A 19,045-nucleotide genomic window follows, 5' to 3' on the forward strand; every position below is an offset into this window, starting at 1 on the left:
CGCAGGGCCGGGGCACGGCGTTCAAAGCAGGCGATTTCTGTTCTGTCAGCAGAAATGCATCTGCGAGCTCGGCGTATTTGGGGGGGAGTTGGCCCCAGCCAGGGCTCCCTTGCTGTCATCTGGCCGGGCTGGAGCAGGGCGAGCTCACACGCTCCGCTCTCCCAGCGGGTTCAGCCTGCCGGGAGGAGGAGCGATGGGAGATCAAACCTGGGTCTTCCTCTGCGAGATTGCTCAGCTTGATAAAGATCGGCTTAGGATGTTCTAAAAAGCAGTAATTAAAAGATAGAGTTGGTTTTTGTCTTGGTGGGACACGAAGGTAAAAGCATTTCTTCATCTGTGTGGCCGCTCCAGCTGTGAGATCAAAGGAAAGTTGACTTTTTTTTTTTTTTTTTTTTATCCTTTTGCTTTCTGGAATAACAACACTAACAAAAATAAGGTTTAAAGAGATGCATCTGAATGCTGTTACTCAGACCTAATCCCTTTTTCCCCTCAATGCTGGGAGCGTGCCTTGCTAGCTGGTAGGGTAGTGTGTGTGCATCGCGGTGGGACGGTGGTTGCCAATTAGCAGATTTATTTTAAAATTTGAGCTATCAGCGTTTTCCCCCCCTCTCCCCTGAGCTGCAAACCCCACGGTGATTTACTAAACTCGTCTGCCTTTCTACTGTCATCTCAATTTTGAATCGAGGCCCAATAGGCAGTGACACCAGGCGAACAAAGGAGGGCTGTAAATCTTTGGTGGTCTCCCATTCACATGGTATTCCCTCCCCTGGACAAAGGGGTGGCGAGGGCTCCGGGTGCCACGCTGCCTCCAAGGGATGGTAAACAAGGGATGGATGGCTTGGGGGAGGCGTTTGTGATCAGTTGACAAAGCTGATTCGGGTAGCTGGGATGCCACCTGACAAAGAGGCCTGAGGTTTAAAGAGAGATTCTGCTGGGGCTCTTGAGAACAAAAAAGGAGAGGGGGGAAAAAAAAGCCCAGAAAAGTGTTTTTTGCAGGATGTAACCAGGGTGGGAGGAGGTGAAGAGGGACTCGGCCATTCTTGGGGAGCTCTGATTTAAGCCCAGAGGGTAGAAACAAGGGAAGGAGGGAGGGAAGGGTGCACAGATGGCTCATTGTTTTGTCTAGCTCCGCATTCTTGCACTGCCCAAGCGAAGGGCGATTGTTTTAAAATCCCTTTTTGCAAGGGGAGCTGTTTGCTTTTCAGCTATCGCTCGTCCCTGAAGATGCAAACCGTAAACCAGAGGGGCTGGGCTTTGCCACCCCTGTGTTTCGGAGGGTCAGGGCACGGGGGCTTGCGGGGCAGCGAGGTATCACCCGTAGGGAAATGGGGAAAGAGATGCAGCAGCGGGGGAGAAGGATGCACACGGGGAAAGGGATGCACACAGGGGCTGATGGAAAGCAGCATCCACCCTGGAGAGCTGTACCAAGGGCTGAAACATGGCATAAACCTGGCACGTACCCGACCTGCAAAGATACCTGATGTACAACCCAGTTTTCTTGCAGTATTTAATTTATTTTTTATTTATTTTTTTGTAGCCCATGGCTCATTAGTCCGGAGAACCACGCGGCAAATTCTATACTGTTATTCTTTCTACCGGTGCAGCTCCTTCCCCCGCCTCCCCTGGGGATTGTTGTGGCCTTTCTGGAGCGGGGGCCTTTTTTTGGCATGGTCGACAAAAATAAACCGTAAAGGCTGCTGTTGTTATGAATAAGGCTCAACAGGGGAATTTTACCAGTAGAAGTACAGCAATATAATTATACTGGTAGACTAGTTCCAGTAAATTTCCTCATGAAGACAAGCCTTAAGTTGACATTTCCTAGCTAAGTTGAATCCATATGTATAACCTTATTACGCAGAAATAATGCGTCTCTGGGCCTTGAATTCCTTTTTACCCAGAAGAGTAACACTGAGCAGAAAAGCAGAGAAGTCGATGTTCGAAGATGGATGGGGGATTTTCGGTAACAACGGCTGTGAGGAGTTGTATGCTGAACCCTTGTACTGAGTAGGTTATTTCTCAGAGTGAACGGGAGTTTTCTTTTCCCTGGAATTACAGCTCAGCCCCCAAGGGTCTTTCCCTACCTGTTGAGTTGGTGAAGACTTCTGGCGGTGCTCATCAGTGTATTTTTGAATGCACCCTTTGCAATGAAAAACCACTAGATAACAGCTTGGCAAGTAGGGAGGCATTGTCTTGATGTCTGCAGCTAATGAAGTGAAAGCTCAGGGACTGCATCCCAGATCCAGCAGGACACACAGGTGTCCAAACTCTGGTTGAAATCTGGAGTTCAGGCTCCTCACAGCTCTGAATACCTATTGTGCCTTGAGCTGATTTATCGTGCAGCTGAGAACTTAATTGTGCCAGTGTCCTAAAAATGTGGTAAAGGGTCTGCTGAACTTCTTTCCTGCCTTTTTCTTCTTACCTATGCTCTTTAGCCAGCAGGAAGGTAATGGGAGACACCATTATAAACCGTGTTCATGTTCCACATAACCTGTTAGAGCCCCAAACCTTTAGGCAATGCTGCAAACAACTCGCTGTAGCTGTCAGCGGAGCTTCTAACTTTGGGTTTTTCTCTTATTCTTTCCACTCTCCCATCCTGCTTTTGAAAGCCGCTTTTGTTATGCGAATGGATTCCTCCCAGCAGCTGCAGAACTTTCCGCAGTAGGAGCTAGGAAGGAGCCAGCAGAGACGGCGAGGAAAGTCAGTGCCCTTTCCCCAGCTGCTCACCAAGCACAGCGATGCTGCCCTTCCAGCCACGCTGGCCCTTTGCTTACGTCCTTTTGGCTGGCAGGGTTGCAGCCGAGCCCTTAGGTGAAGTTTGAGATGTTTGAAGCTTTTTTTATTTTATTTATTTATTGTGAAGCTCTTCTGGCTGGGAGGTGGGAGGCCTGGGTGGCTCCGCAGGGAGCCCTCCAGCTAAAAAGCGTGGCCAGGCCTCTAGTTGCTTGATTTCATAAGACTTTATTTATTTTTTTTCGAATATGTGTTTTGGGAAATGTAAGGATGAAACGATTTGGTCTTGTCAATTTGATCATGACCGTAGCAGGAGATCAAACCATCGCCAACTGGTGCAGCTACATCTTTGTGCCATAAAACAGAAAATAAAACGAAAACTGCCCTCATGCGGACGTCTTTTTTTTGCTGGGGTAAAGGGTGACGTATTCCGTGCAGCCTCCTGTTTCATATTTTGGTGCCTTACTCATTTCCCACTTTCGGCATTTGTCCATGCTGTGCAGAATGTGGAGTTAATTTCCCAGCTTTGCTGTGACCTTTACAGCCGGAATATACAGGCATTTGCTATATGATGTGTGTCACATTACCATCTGAAGTGGGGAAGCAGCGTTGCTTTCCATCTGAGCATCAAATTCCTGAGTAACTCGTCGAGGATGGCAGGATGTTTGCAGTAGGCAGGGGACTCAAACCTAGATCACCCGGATGCTGTTTTACGACTGCGAGGGTATTTATTCTGCAGCTTCTTGACGTAGTGTCAGTAACGAAGCAGATAACTTTGGCACAGACAGGGCCATTTGCCCTTAATCTCCAAGCATACATTCATACACGTACAACATAAAACACTCTGGCACTCTCCAGAACGGGAGGATAATGCTTCCAAGCCTCTCGAGCTCGAAGGGATTAACCCCCAGCAGCTAAGCAGGATCCTAGCCTTCTTCCAGATACCACTACTTCCGTGGCACGGACAGCTGAACCTCAAAGCAGCAACCCCTAAATTGCCTTAATTTGGCAATTTAGCCCATTAAAGTGCCCTGAAAGCTGCTGGTGGTTTACATTGACACGCAGGGCTGGAGGCAGCACGGTTCTGGAGCTGGTTCACACGTGGGTGGGCAGGAGCCAAGCACAAGAACCACTTCTCTCAGAGTGAGTTTGACTTGTGTGTTTGTGAATTATCAGCTGCGAGTCCTGTCAGCTCGGGTATGGACACGGCACCAGCAGTAAAATTTCATACCTGTGCTCTTGGCCATAATGCTCTGTAGGATCGCTTGGGTTGGAAGAAACCTCTGGCAGTCTCCGGTTAATGCCAGATCAGAGGGCGGCTTCCCCAGCCTCTCTGGATCCTGTGCCAGGGTCTGACAGCTATGGTAGGAGGGGAGAAAGAAAACCAAGCAACTTCCTGATGAATATAATACAAATTTCCAATGACTTTAGTTATTTTGCTGCAATTCTCAGAAGGGCCTGGCGCTGTCCGCGCTCCATTTTAATGTCACTTGTGCTCCTGGTGCTTCTCTCGTGCCTGAATGATTATGATTGAGGGGTCTCCAAACTGGCCTGTCTGTCAGCAAGGCAAAGTACACACAATTTCTGTGCTGCAGGTATCTAAAGCAACTGGAAAACCGTCTTGTTATCGTGTGATGCAAGTGCCCCTGCCATGTGAGGCAGTTTGGCTGTGGGGTGAGGTGTAGTGTGGACTTGACACTGTGGTCTGGAGGATCAGAGGAGAAATCTGGAAATCTGGTGTATCAGTATTCACTGTTTGCAGAAACTGGTTTAAAAAAAAAAGAAAATCTTCAGCCTTCAGGGACGAGATTGTTACCAGCTGAGTTTTGAATAAGCTGAATGGTAAAATGTGTGGAATCAGTGTTGTGGATGTGTGAGTGAAACTTCGAGTGAAGTATTTTCTTTCCCTTCTCCATAGTATCATTGCTGAATGGGAGGTCAGTGAAGCAGAGCTCTGCTTTCATACTGGCCAGTAGCACAAATTCACAAATTTCACTCAGGTCTGTCTGAACTGGATTTTTCTGAGGGGATCCTACGTGAGCGTTTCAGCGAGCTGAGAAACCTGCCTCCACCGAGCTGCGGAGGGAGCGCCTCTGCATCTGTTTGGATTTAGATGTTGGACTAATTCTCTCAAAACAATTTCTGTTGCTGTTTCTAGAGAGGTTTTCCATTTGCTTGATGGCAAACACATTTGATGCGACATGCTGCAAGAGCGAGCTCTCAGCAACAGCTTCGGGCCCAGCCATAGGCCGCGTGTCACCGTCACACCGATTTTACCTCAGAAATCTTTGGGCATGTGTTCTTTTGGCATCCGTCATTTTCCCTGCTTGTTTGTGAAGCATTTTTTTTAAATAAACCAGGGTAGAAGTGAGTCCAGCAAGACTTTGTGTGTGCAGGTTCGGGGCAGTGAGAGCTCGTGGAATTTCCTGCCGAGCGCTCTGAAGAGATAACCATCTGACGGCCAGATAACCGCTCCCTGCTCTCTCAGATGGTTTTACGTTTTTCCTCAAAATTGATGCTTTTCTCAAGGCCGAGAGACAATCCAGGAGATTACGTGACTAAGCAGGTGCGTTTTAGCTGAAACAACTCTTCTGGAGAGCTTTTAAGACTTTGGTGTAGGGGGGCTGCTGCACTTGCATACGAAATATCTTGAGCGGAGCGCCTCAGCGTGCCGTCGGGGCTCTCAAACGAGCCTTTTGCGTTGTTTGACAGCTGTACTAAAAACAACCATTTCCTGTTGGGCAAGATGCTGGACATACGAGGTAGGGTCACTTGAATTTTATTTTTCCCATTAACTTCTGGAATCTGCAAACGATTTGCTCGTGGGGGTAGGACATTGTGTGAGGCGCCTGGAGTCTGAAGGCAGAAGGCTGGCTCGGAGTAAACTTGTTTGGGGCACATCGGCTCTTGCCCAACATCCTGCCCTGGAGATGGAGACGGGGAGGTGTTGAACTCAGACGGCCCTGCCAGCCTGCTCAGGGCTTTGCCTTGGTTTTTAGCCAGGAGACCACCCTTTGTGTGACTTGTTTGCAACCAGATGGGAGCAGGGGGAGGGAATGGCGCACATCTTGATTTTTCTCAGGGAGGACTGGTGAAGTCTGTCAGGTCAGACAGTGCCCTGATGCTTCTTGCTACAGCAGCCCTCCCTGTTGCTAATAGCAGTATCCTTGCTAGCTGATAGCCCCCTGGGATGGTTAATAGCTGTGCAGTCCTCAAACTGGAGCAAAACCTAGGCCTTGCAGGACTTTGGCCTCACCAAGCAGAGTTGTGGCCCTGCCTGCCAGCTCGGCTTTAATTGATTTCTCGAACTAATCAGGTGTCCCAGTACTGCTGCTGGGAGCTATGGATTAACAATTACTGGCGCTTCTTTCTTTGAGGCAGAATTAAGACTGCCTTATGATGGAAATAACAGCAGCTCCTGCTGCTGCCAGAGCTGGAAATGCAGCGATGCTTATTTCTGCAGCCTTCAAAACAACATCAGAGCGGCTCGCAAACAGCAGAGCAGGAAGCTTTGTCTTTGTGGAAGACACGAAGAAATGCAATTAAGGAGTCAATGCAAAAGGCAGCAGAAGGAATTTCACAAAAGTAGCAGGGACGGAGCTGAAAGCTGGAGCTGGGGTAAGTCAGCGTGGTGCCCTGCGAGCCTGCCCTCGCCTTGCTTCCAGAAGAAACCCACTTCATCTCACGGTGGTTGCTGGTAGTGGAGCTGTAACTCCTGAAAACGCACTCCTAACTATCCTCCAGTACCCTGAAAGAGTGTTCTTGTTGCTCCCTGGCTGAAATAAATGTAGTGAATGAAGGGCCAGCGTTTCCCTACGTAAACTCCCATTTTCGGGGACTGGTACATCTAATATATTTATATACACATACTCTTCAACTCTCAAAAAAATAAACACCCAGTACACTCTGCTCCTTGTCCGGTGCTGCGGAGCTTTTAGCAGCAGACATTCAGAAATGCTGCCATTTTGCACGGCAACAAAGCGAATCTTTTCTTCTTCCTTTGCAAAAGTGGGAAAGAAAATGCTTTGGCAAATTGCTTTGATTTAAACTGAAAAGCCTCTGGTTTTTAGAGCTGCTTTTAAAGCAAAAGGCTAGTTTGGCTTTTGATCCTCTTAAGCTGGGTTATTTGATGTGAAAAACGCCCTTGGTACTCCGCTGCGGAGGGGAGCAGCCTTTCAGCTCTCTGTGTGTGGCTTCAGGAGAGGGCTGGCAGCGCGCAGGGTGGTGGGGGGCTCGAGGAGGCTGCCTGCACGGCTCTGTAAATAAAGGGGCCTCTTATTTCTTTGGATTCTTTTGCTGGAACTAAATATCATGATCAGTGAAACTCTTACCTCATTAAAGGAACAAGCCAGACGTCTTCAGCCCGTGTGCAGCGCTGCAATGTGGTCTGTTCTGCTGAGCTGATTTGCTAGCAGATAAAGAGTTTTAAACCGAAGAATGGCGTGTAATATATGACCTTGGCTTTCAAACGGTTTGTTTTTGTTCATGCGACAAAATAAGGTTTTGATATTAAATATAAGGGTGGATTTGACTTGGCAGATACCAGAGCCTGCCATTAGTGCTGTAGCCATAATATAAAACTATCTGATGTGTGCCAGTGGGCACGCAGCAAGCCAAGAATTTCTCCATCGATGTTTGTTTTTGTGAAAACTTAGCCGGCTGCTTCAGAATGGGGTTGGCTGCAGAGGTGGTGCCCTCTCTTGTTGGAGGGGGCAAAGAATTGGCAGGCACAACACCATCCGTGCTGCCTCTTTGTAGTTAGTATCTCGAGTGTTTGGGCAAAATGAGGATTTTTTTTTTTTTTCCGTAGCGTTTTGGGGGTGTTCAAAGAAAAACTGTTCAATCAAAAGTGCAGAGTTCAGCAGAAATCGGGCATAGACCAAACTATGTGAAGTATTCGGATCTGTTAGTACAGAAACTTAATGCTGTGTTGCAATTTTCAGTTTATGTACCTGGGGCTATGCGTGGATACAAAACGTGCGTTTTGAGGGCTCCTTCTCACACACGTGCTGTCAGCACGTTGGTTGGGTTGGCACCGTCGTCTTCCTGTAGAGCTGAGACACTCCTGGACTATTGCAACCGTGTTGAACAATAACTTAAAAATAAAATAAAAAAGGAAAAAAAACATGCAATCAAAGAAACGAACACTGAAGAACTGAAATCTTGCCTCTGTGGAACAAAAACCATGTAATAAAGGCATTACTTCGACAGTTTACACAGGAGCCAGGGTCAGGCCACCCCACGAGCAGCAAAGGTGCTTTGCAGTGAGCTCGTATGGGTGCAGGCAGCATGGAGCTTCAGCAATGAGTGGGAAGAGCCCTGAACACAGCTCCCCACAGCTTCCTCATGTGTGCTGTACCAGGACTTCTGGAGAGTGCTTGATTGCAGGATTGTATGTTCAAAGTCACCACGCACATCAGGTAGGAGGAGGTAGAATCACTTTTTGGGCTATCCTCGCTGTTCCCTACACCATTTTCTGTGGATACGAGGCTTATTCAAGTCTGCACCTTTCAGAACATTATTTTTTTTTTTAGCTTGTTGGTTGATGGAGGCCAGCTTGAGGATGCTCCAGTGGTTGGGTTGTTAGCTCATTTTTTGGGAAGTCACTCATGATTAATTCCCCAATTGTGGGTGGCTGCTTCCTTGGGATAGGTGCATCTTTTGTGTCTTGTTGAACCAAAATGAAAACCTTTGTGTGGGATCAAAGCCATTTCCTTGGTCCTCCACCCCTACGTGGAGGAGCAGTTGATGTGTCTAGCGGTCTTGAGCTCCTTACAGGACACACTGAGACCTGAGGCTGGTAGAAAATCCACGATTCTGAATTCCTGCCATAGTCTTGTCTCAACTTCTAGTGATTTCAGGATTTATTCCTGGCTACTTGCTGATTGAAATGAGCGCCTGTTAGGAAAGGCAACCTGGGAGTCAGTGGTTGAGCATAAAATTCACTTCATACATCGTGTAGCTGGATCCTGGGATTGAAGGATTTATGGGCGGTTGTTCATTGAGAGAAATTTTATGGCAGCTGTTGAAACTATTTTGACTTGTTTTCAAACACAAGACTTTCTTGGAAGAATAAAAGCAGAAGCTTTGGCAAAAATGTTAACCGAAAATGACTATCCTAATTGCATTCTGAAGATTAATAATTCTTTCTTTCTATGGAAGATCTGTCTGAATTAAACAAAAGTTTTGGTAGTCCATCGAGCTTTTAAAGTCATGTGTCACAATTTCTTCAAAAACAACCAACCAGTCTAAAATTAAGTGAGCTCAGATCAAAGATTATATCAACTGAAACCTTTGAACAGCTGTACAGTACAGGTGAACTGCGTGTATTTAAAGTTTTACTCCAAAAAAAAGTTACAAAACAGTCTTTTCAGCAATCTGTGTCCATTAATTATTCTAAAACATCTTAAATATAATCTTTAAATAGAAACCTCTTACAAAACAGGATTTTTCTGACAATTCACTGCTGCCTTAAAAAGCTGAGAATTAGAAGCATTGCACGCTATTGTATTTTAGAGTGGTTTTTGATGGTTATGCATCTTTTGATACTCTAGAGATTTTTTTTAGCATCTTAGAAGGGAAGTAACTTCCTGCTCCTGTACATATCTTTTACTCTGTGTATTTTCTAGCAATTCTCTGAGAAGCTCCTTTATGACCATACAAAAAATAAGGTGAGTTGCATTGCCTGTCGTTTTTTTTCCCTCTTTGCAACCACTGGCGTGTTGCAGGCCAGCGTTGTTCTCTTAACTTCACATCTTGCTTTTAGTTTGCTGGAAACCCACCTGAACGCTTCTGTTACTCGGTAACCTGCTTACGGAGCACCAGCAAGCACGTGTGGTCTTCTGTTAAACAGTTATTCCTGTTTATCCCCTGAAGCACGGAGATCTGTGAGGTTCAGTTTTAAAAAAATAAATAAAACCCACAACCCAAACTCTAGCTTGATGCATGTTAAAAATAAGTGTTGCTTCAGGACCTGCCTTGAAGGGAGGAAATTCAATAGGGAGCCATCTTATTTTCCAAAAATTGTAACTGTGTAAGCTCAGCTTGAAGGCTTCTTGTTAACTTTGATCCTTTTTGAGGTTGACCCGTTCGTAATGCGTCTCAGTTTCTGGTGAATGCTTTTTCCTGGAATCAGTCCTTGAAAACTACCCGGTTTGAAGAATTTTTTGTTTCTCCCTCTAAGAAATACTTCTGTTTTTCCTTTGCTAACTGATATGTGAAACTAATAAAACACCACAGGGGTGCTGAATGTCCAAAGTGCAGCTTTGATTGAATTTACGAGGCTGCCACCATCCTGTACCAATCTTTTTGGTCGACCTGCATGCACGATCGCAGAATACAGGTTCCACTGCACATCCAAACTCACTCCGCGATCACTGGCTCTCTGGTTATTCAGTAAGCTCTTGCTTTGTTGAAGAACCGAGTGCAATTATTTGGCTTGTTGCTTTAAGGTACATTTGTTTCCTGAAAGAGGCTTTATACGTGCTGACCGCTATGAAATGCATTGTCTGCTGCGTTCACGGAGCATTTGCTTCTCTAGTACATAATGCTCAAATTCTTTGTTGTGGATGACATGGAGAGAAACGGAAACATACACTTAGATTTTTAAATAAATAATTTTTATTTCCTCTATTGTTTGTTCACATTTCTATTGCAGATGTCTGATTTTCACTACCTGTCCTCTTGTTTTCGGTCAGAGCTGTTCATAGTTTGGTTTTGTCCTTGGGCTCAATTCTTAACTTTTTTCCTTATGTTATCTGCAAGTCCATCACAAACTTTCTTTGAAGAATCCTCAAATAAAAGTTGCGTTGAATCTTGAAGGAGTTGCCCTGGTGCTTAAATTTGATCAATTTTAGCTCTTTACATTAGTCAGGGTTGCTGAAAAGCATGTCTGCTTCAAACAAGCTCCTTACTGTTGGAACCGTCCACCCAGCACTTGGAACTGGTCACGGCACTGCTAGCGATCTGTGTTTTTGCAAATGGAAAGTGCTCTCATCACTTTTCTGACAGCTCCGTTTGGCTCTTTTTAGTAGAAGCTCAACGTTAACACTTTGTGCATTATATCTTTCACGTGTGTCAGCAGGGTACCAGCATCCAAAACATGCACAAAGTTTCTCCAGAGAATTTGCCAATGGCTGGAGGAGGAGATTTGCGTTTGCAGAATCATGGAAACTTTCATAAACCAGAATCAAGTGTCTTTATTCTCATTATAAATCCTCTTTTTTTTTTTTTTCTTACGTTTTTCCCTTCTTGCAACAGCCACAACAAATGAATGAGGGATGTGATGGCAGTGGTGGAAAGGAAAGCGATGTCCCCAACTTGCTTTTGAGTTTGTGAGCCTACATACTTGTTCATGAGGTTTTTCAGGGATTAAATGTGACAGTTTTAGCTACTGTGGACTTGAAACAGGAACTTTCCTGTATGGGGATGTGTAAACTGCAGGATTCCTGTCTAGTTTTGTTGGAGTGTTATAGGGCACCCTTTATTTGCTCCTTTTTTTAATATCCGTGATGCTTCTAATATGACTTTATTCTCCTACATAGGCCTTATTAGACCAAACCAAATAAAATAAGTTAACACTTATCTCTATCAAACTGGGGAAATGATCAAACATCCTAATTCATGAGCTGTAGTTGTCATACTCAGTGTTCTTCCCCTGTGTGTATGAGGATAGCCTCATAAATTCAAAGCTGTGCTTTGTACATTCATACATTGTGTACGTTACATACAAAGCCTTACTTTGTAAATACATGCTTTTTCTTTTTTTTTGTCCCACCATATATATTGGTGCAAAATAAGAATTACTGGGTTGTGTGAAAGGTGATTAAATTTCTGCCTGCATCCTCTCGATTCCTTCCCTGTTGTCCATTAACAGCACAGAAACTGTGTGCCATACATCAAAACAAGTGAGTGTTTCAGCTCAGAAGCCTACTACACAGTACTTAAGGTTATATTCCACTTCTGAACGTGTAGAAATTTGAGTCCACGAGGGTTGAATAACATTTCCTGTTGGGTACTTTCTTTGGTGTTTCCATTTAAGCGAATATAATCAGGGCAGCAGAATTTTCAGGTTTATTTTAAAAACAAACTCAGGCTGCTGAAAATCACAGTGGTGCTCCAGAAGAAGTTGTAATTCCAAGACTGCATTATTCTGACTGAGAACTGTACTATGATGGCTATCTTTGAAATTGTATTACATCAGTTAACCTAACAATGTTATGCCATTTGAGCTGGTGTAGACCAAAGCAAGAGAATTTCTGAACTTATCTTTGCCGTGAGAACTCTCTGCTTTTCTCTGTAGTGCTGACGCTGGAGCCTGTTCTCTTTGCAAGAAGCACGTTGTGACTTTTCCTTTTTCATTCCTTCCAGGTTTACGGGAACAGATGGACCAAGTGGTTTCGGCTTTGAGTTGACATTTCGACTAAAGAGGGAAACGGGAGAGTCGGCACCACCTACCTGGCCAGCGGAGTTAATGCAAGGCTTAGCCAGATACGTCTTCCAGTCAGGTACTGCAGGGTTAGATGCATTACCTCGTTTTTTGCTGCTTTCATTCCACGTCTCTTACATGGTGCTGCACTTGGGTCATAGGTGCTCAATCAAATCTTAAGATTTGTCTTTTAGTGAGAACATTTGACCAAGAAAGTGGGTATCATCCATCAACCCCGCTTGCTGGGGACAAAACCCAGCTGCTGTTTACAAAACTCCAAATCAGGAGTATGGAGAAGCTGGAGGTACAGAATGGTCAGTAACTATCGGAGGCCTGCCAGCGCCTATTTGTTGCTTTCTCACGTTGGTTTCATCTCTCTCTGGGTGAGAGGAGGTGATGAGATGTAAGAATCTCATTTGCTTCTCCTGAAATGGCTGAGGAGCACGCGTCTGATAAGGCCTCGCTTCTCAGCAGAAGGGCTGTAACTTCCAAAACGGTTGCAGTTCCTTTGCAAGTAAATCTCTTCCAGTCCTCTGTGTAATTCAGCAGCAGCAGTGTGTGTAAACAAACAGATGAAAAAGACATAAGTTGTAAGAGATGCCAAGGCTGGGAGGGCTAAAGAATTGACAGTTGGGAATCATCAGTGCTTGTGGAGACTTACCAGAAAGTTGAGAACCATCCAACTTTTTTTTGAACTACTCTTCCTGGATTTCATTGTACTGGTAGATTGAATATTAGCTTGTGTTGTGAGCACGTGAAGATCTGTGGAGTGACTGAGTGCATTGCATATTTGAAAAGCACCCTCTACCATCACAAGATCTGAATGAAAGTAATTGAAGAACTTTTTTTTTTTTTTTTAAACTAGCTTGGGATCCTCTACAGGTGAAGTACCTTCCAAATCAATGATTACTGAATTTGTAACATTTGGTACTTGCTCTGCTAGTTAATAAATTGCTCAGTAACTTCTGATTCTACTGCTGGTTTTCAGTCAGCTTGGCTGACTGTCAAAAGGGAAAGGTCCATGTGAAAATAGGATTGCTCTGGTAATTTGTCACAAATCACTGAGGCAGTGGTAACTCAGAGTATTTTTCCAAAGTATTGACTGACAGAGACCAATGCCAGCATAGATTACTGCTTGACTTCATATTGGAAGTGTATCTGGTTGCAGTTTGAAATTACAAAAATGCTTTTGTCACCTTTGCTGTGCAGCTATCTGCCCCAATTGCCATCCACATTTGGGTTCAACTGCAGTCTTTCTATCTTGATTCTTTGCTACTCTTAAGCATCTGAATCCACATGACTTTCATAGTTTTTGTAACTGTTTGAGGTTCCCATCCTGCTTGAATTGTACAGTTCAGCAGTGTTTTAGTACTAACTATGCAGCGGTGAATTCATACTCACATATTTCTATCGCAGGATATGCAGAAAAGCATCTGGTTCTAATGTCTCCCACTTAGGTATAACATACAACATGTTATCTGTTAAATTATATTACATTTAAGACCCTTTTTGTAGCCTTTCATGTTTTCCAGTCTGGTGTAGTCTCTTTGCAACAGTAATTTCAGTGCCTTGCACATTAGGCAACTTCTACTGCAGCAGTTGCTTGTCTGACCCTTTCCATGAGTGAGGGGATGAGTGCGGAGTGAAATGGGATTTAGTAGGATAAAAATTAGGACAGAATTCTTAGACTCAGCTGGTACCGAGGGCAGAGACTCACACAGCAGCCCACGAATGGGTCTTCCTGGCACTTTCTGTTTCATAATATTACCAAGCCATTGATGGCGTGCAAGCGTCAATGAGCTGCTTAGAAGACTTTTGCTAACCAAAGGATTGTTCTGCTGGAAGATTTCTCAAGTTTCCTGCAGTAATGCAGTCTCGTCTGTCTGACCTCAAAGCAAACAAACTGTTTTTAGACTGGAAAGAGCAGTTGTGCCCATGCATATCAGTCTCTGATGTGAACTTCTGAGGGCCTTCAGTATTATCTACTGCTTATCCGTGCTGGTTTTGACTTTCTATCTACCATGACTCTTTAAAGGCACTGCTCAAATATGCTTTAATGGATTCTAGCCTCTGGGTGTTTAGTTCTCAATTTACATTATTAAAAAAATCCAGTGGATGAATCATAAATTGACTTCTTTGAATATGAAATTGAACATGAGCCAAGAGCATACAACAGGCAAACCACATACTGGGTTACATTAAGAAGAGCATGACCAGCAGATTGAGGGAAGTTATTGCCTCTTCTACTTGGCACTGGGAAAGGCTCACTTAAAAAGCTGTGTCTGGCTTTGGGCCTCACAGTTTGAAGGGCTGAGAAACCAGAGAAGGTCCAGTAGGCCCAAGGCAATTGAGGGGCAAAAAGAGCACGTGAACTAGGAGGAGAGGTGGAGGGAGAAGGGTTGTGTTGTCTATGTGGAGAAGGTGAAAGGTGATCTAAAAGGAGCTGATGGAGGGGTAGTTAGAAGATTGAGGGGTCAAAATTTGAGAGGTCAAGCCCTAGATAATACAACGATGAGGCTCCAGCTCTGTGTCATAGTGTGGGAAGTTCTACGATACCTCCACTTCAAGACAAGGCTTGGTGAGAGGCCTCCAGAGGCCCCGTAATCCAACTCTTCTCTGATTTTTTTCATAGTTTCATGCCCTTCAGCAAGCAGCTGTGTGCTCTCGCCAAGCATTACCAGCCATTCCTTCCCCTGTGTAAAGGGAAATTTGATGTTGTTGAGGCAAGTGATCGGGCTCTAGTTTTATTTTAGTACAAATTTGTTCACCGTTTGCCTCTTTTGAATAAGGACTTTCTCACTTAGGCTTAAATCTTCTAGCTGGTCACAGATGTCAGGTTAATCCTGGCAAGATGATGAATTTAAAAGCAAGACCTGGGATGCAGCAGGCTATTCATGTTCCTTCCAAAATCCATTCATCCATTCGGCGTTGGGCAGGGTGTGGCACCTCCGGCATTGTTTTATGTGCTGAAAGGTTGCTTTTTGCTCAAGTTCTTCTGACTGTGCAATTTGGAGCATTTGTCAGAAGCAACAATACCTTATTGTTGCCTTGCTCAGTTGTTTAAAAATCTGTGGTGTCTCTCTGATACTTTAAAGTAGCTTTAAAAACATCTGATGAACCAAGACAACTTGAGTAATGCTTCTTAATCCACTCCAAACAAGAAGCAAGGGAAAAAAAAAAAAATAAAACTGGCAGAAACTTTCTGGGTAGGCTCCAGGCACTTTGGCATGTCAAAGGATTGTTTACTTTGAAAGCTATGCTAAGAGCTAAATTCTTATCTCTTGAGCAACAAGCCAACTTCACGGTTATCATAGATGTGCTTTGCTGGGTCCAGTTGAAGCTGCTGGGAGAGTGAGATGTAGTTGTGCTCCTGCTGAGCCTGAGCATTTTCAGATGGTGGTGATTGAGTTCAAGAGTCATCCAGCAGCTACCGCTGCCCTAAATGTTATTTCTGTGTATTGGAATTTCAAAACACGTCTCGTTGCAGGTGATGTATTTTTGTAACAAACGCTTTTAGGCAAATGGATGTTGTTCGGTTGTTTCCATCTCTCCTGCGCTGTGGCTGTAGTTTAGAAAAGCTGTCTCCCACATTGAATTTCAGACCTCTTTGAGCCTCGGCGTCCCTGTTCACTGTAACAAACACTTGATGCTTTGTGCTTTTGATTAAATGGCACTATTTCCCCTCCTTCAAGAAAACTGGGTTTACAAGCCTTAAAAAGTTGTATTTGTGGCTTTATCTGTTCTTAATTTTATCACTGTTTGACCATGACCACAAATTCCAACTCTGTTATTTTTAGTTTGGAGAAAAAAAAAAAAAAACACAGAACTCCAACCCCCCTAACCTTGAAAATGAAACTGCACAATTCAGTGACCTTAACTTGTCATGGTTCACGAGTATACTGGGAATATCTGGTGGTAGAACAAATGTACACTTGAATTCAAACAGAGGAAGAAACGCTCTTCCTATGGAAAGTTTATTCAGGACTTGTTACGATTAACTCTTTACATATGGCAGTATTACTCTGCTTGGTTAGTACAGAGTGGCTGTGGGTTGTGTTTTCCTGACATTAAAAACTGCTTTTTTTTTTCTCTCTACAGTGAAGTTAGGTTGTTTTCAGGAGCCTACCTGATTTTCTTCACGAGGGCAATATATTGATGTAGGTGGAAACAAATGCGTTGTTCTTGCTGCTTCCATGTTGCTTGGCCTTGAAAGAGAAACCTCCAGCGTTAAGGTACAGAGCTGGAGAAATTGTCAGAAAAACTTGACATGCATAGTGCCTTGCGATAACAATATAACGGATATTATGGTTGTATTTTCCACAACGGGTGTCTGTAGTAGGGCACTAGCTAGTGAAACTGGCTTCAAAAATACTGAGAGCCCTCCATGAATTTGTTCAAGGATTGCAGGTTGGCTGAGCTTGATAACATTTACCCCAGAACACATCAGTGTGTGCAGTCTGAGCCTCCGCAGTTACAGGGGACACAGCTCCCCAGGAGGCTGGAAAATGGTAAATGTTGTCCTTCACATTGTCCTTTTTTCTTTTTTTTTATTTAAAAAAAAAGGCACAAGGTTTAAAATCAGTCGATGTTTGGCACCTAAGCAACTATTAGCAAACCAGCAAACCATCTAGAAGGTGTCCGGGGAATAATGGAAGTTCCAGCATGGATTTGTCAAGAGTAAAGCAGAACAAACTAGTTTAATTCTGTGACCAAGTAATAGGCACTATAGGAAGCAGTGACTGTTAGTTATCTTCATGCTAGTGAGACTTTGGACATTGTCTCATGTAACAGGTATGTGAGCGAGCTGAGGAAATGTGATCTTGATAAAAACTGAAGAAAGGGCTGCAATACTGATTGGGTATCTCGACTTGAATAGTTGTCAATGTGTTGTCATCAGCCGCAGAAGATGGGTAGAACTGAGATTCCTCTGAAATCTATCTTAGGGCTGATGCAATTCAGGATTGACTGGGATGACGAAATGCAGAGTATCCTGACAAAACTTGCAGGCTCAGCAAGCACTATGGCACACGGGGCTGGAGTTCAGAACAGCCTTTTGCAAGTTGCGGAGATGGTCTGAAATGCCTGTGTGTGCAGGAAGGGTCAGTAAGGTGCAAGAAGAGCAAGTTCCTGTGCTTATTCAGGAGTAATCAGTGCACAATCACTGGCTGGAGAAAGACAGGCAGAGGGAGCAGTCATGAAAGGAGAAGAAAAAGATTCAGAGTTGGTTTCACCAATAGCTAAACCTAAACCTACACATATACATAAACCTACATATATATACACAGAACTGTTCTATGTGTTGTATGTGGTGCAGTCCTACACTGCTGGCTACAACTTGAGGGGAAAGAGAGGTTTTTTTGTCTGGTTTTGGGCAAAAGACTTCAAGTCAGTTGGAAAAATTCTGGAGGAGAGCAGTAAGAATGACCCAAAGGTCCCGAAAATATGACCTGTGGAGGACTGAAATTCGAAAGAATTACGTTTGTTTAGTCTAGGGAGGAGAAGATGAAGGGAAGATGTGAGAACAGTCTTCAAATAAGCAAAAGGTTGCTGTAGGGGATAAAGTAAATTGAGAGGCCCATTACTACTTAAATTTCTGTAAGGTAAGCCTAGAGTTTGTCATTAGGTAAAACTTTCTAATAATAAGTGCAGTGAAGCACTGACGTAATCATCAATTCCACGTTGCTCTGTGCCTTTGAGAGTAAGTTGAACTATTCTTCATGTGTATTTGTCAGGAAGAGTTGATTCTTCGTTTTGGTGGGGGCAGAGGGGGAACCTTCTGAGTCCCCTTCATAATCAGTGTCTTAACAATTAGATGTCCTCTTCAAGTCTTTTATACGTGATCTTGTTCCCTAAACACATACCGTACCTTTTTTCTTAGTTTCCTGGTTACTAATGCACTAAAAGATTTAAATCGAAGTTCTGAAGTTTCAGCCAATTTAAAAGTCAAATGCGAAGATTTAACCTTTGACAAGTCAGTAGTAGGAAGTTGCTTGTGTTTTGGAGACTGCAAAGCAGTAGCAACAAAACCTACAAGCAAAAGAAGTAAGCATGGGAGATGCAGTTTCTGGGTGGTGCTTTAGTGTGGCTTTCAGGTGATTGCTTCAGGAGAAAGTTGCTTATATGCAGCAGAGACAGTTTTCAGATCTTGGATAACCTTGACTTAATTATTCCCTAGCAAAACGTATTACACCTTGGAAAAGTGCATTGGACAGAACTGATTCCAGCAGGTACACGATGAGTGATACGTGTTGATAGCACTGTGTCAACGCAGCACCAAATTAGCAATATATATATATTTTTTTTCCCCACAGTCACCTCCGTGGGCATTTCTAGCCCCTTTGCACCCTCACAGTGAGAGATTCCCTTTCCAAAGGATCTTTTCCAAAGGACCTTTCCAAAGGTCTCAGCCTCTATTTCTGCAAAACCTATCAGTTTGAGAGAGTTACACCAGCTCTGCGTGCCTCAGTTTCTCCTCCGGTAAGTGACGATGCTAAGAGTCATGAGGACTGCAGATGAAGAAGGTGCTTTCTTCTTATCCAGCAATTTTCATCTGATTCAAGTTAGTTTAATCCGAGCCGCAGAGGCACGGTGCAGTTGACAGGCAGTATAACTTCTGCACTGAAAATGAGACTCAGTGGGATTAAGTGATTTGGCTGAGGTTGCAGACCTGAGGCCATTAAGCTAGCGAGCGCTTTGACACCTGTTGCCCTTGCTTAACCACTAGACCTCATCTTCGGATCCTCTGGAGTTTAGAAAAGCCTCAATGTGGTAGCCTCAATGACTCTTTCCTTGCTGACATGTTTTCAAACACTCTTGACACTGGCCAATTTCTGTGTGTAAAAAGAAAAGAAAACAAAACAAACGCCCAGCTTCCTTGAATACAAATGA

At 44.1% G+C, this 19,045-nt stretch overlaps 1 protein-coding gene across 3 annotated transcripts in view; it reads left to right on the forward strand.

The window, feature by feature from the left end:
• The window catches only part of SUFU (SUFU negative regulator of hedgehog signaling), an 86,936-nt gene that overhangs the window by 11,800 nt on the left and 56,091 nt on the right, over window positions 1–19,045 (forward strand). For all 3 annotated transcript variants that reach the window (XR_014618644.1, XM_084290647.1, XM_084290648.1), the window contains exon 3: window positions 12,100–12,236. Coding sequence is in view for 2 of the 3 variants with exons in the window: in XM_084290647.1 (XP_084146773.1) it covers window positions 12,100–12,236 (137 nt within the window). In the remaining variant the exon portion in view is untranslated. The remainder of the gene's footprint in view (window positions 1–12,099; window positions 12,237–19,045) is intronic.

This window comes from Netta rufina (genome assembly GCF_964035555.1).
Source record: "Netta rufina genome assembly, chromosome: 7".
NCBI classification, from domain to species: domain Eukaryota; kingdom Metazoa; phylum Chordata; class Aves; order Anseriformes; family Anatidae; genus Netta; species Netta rufina.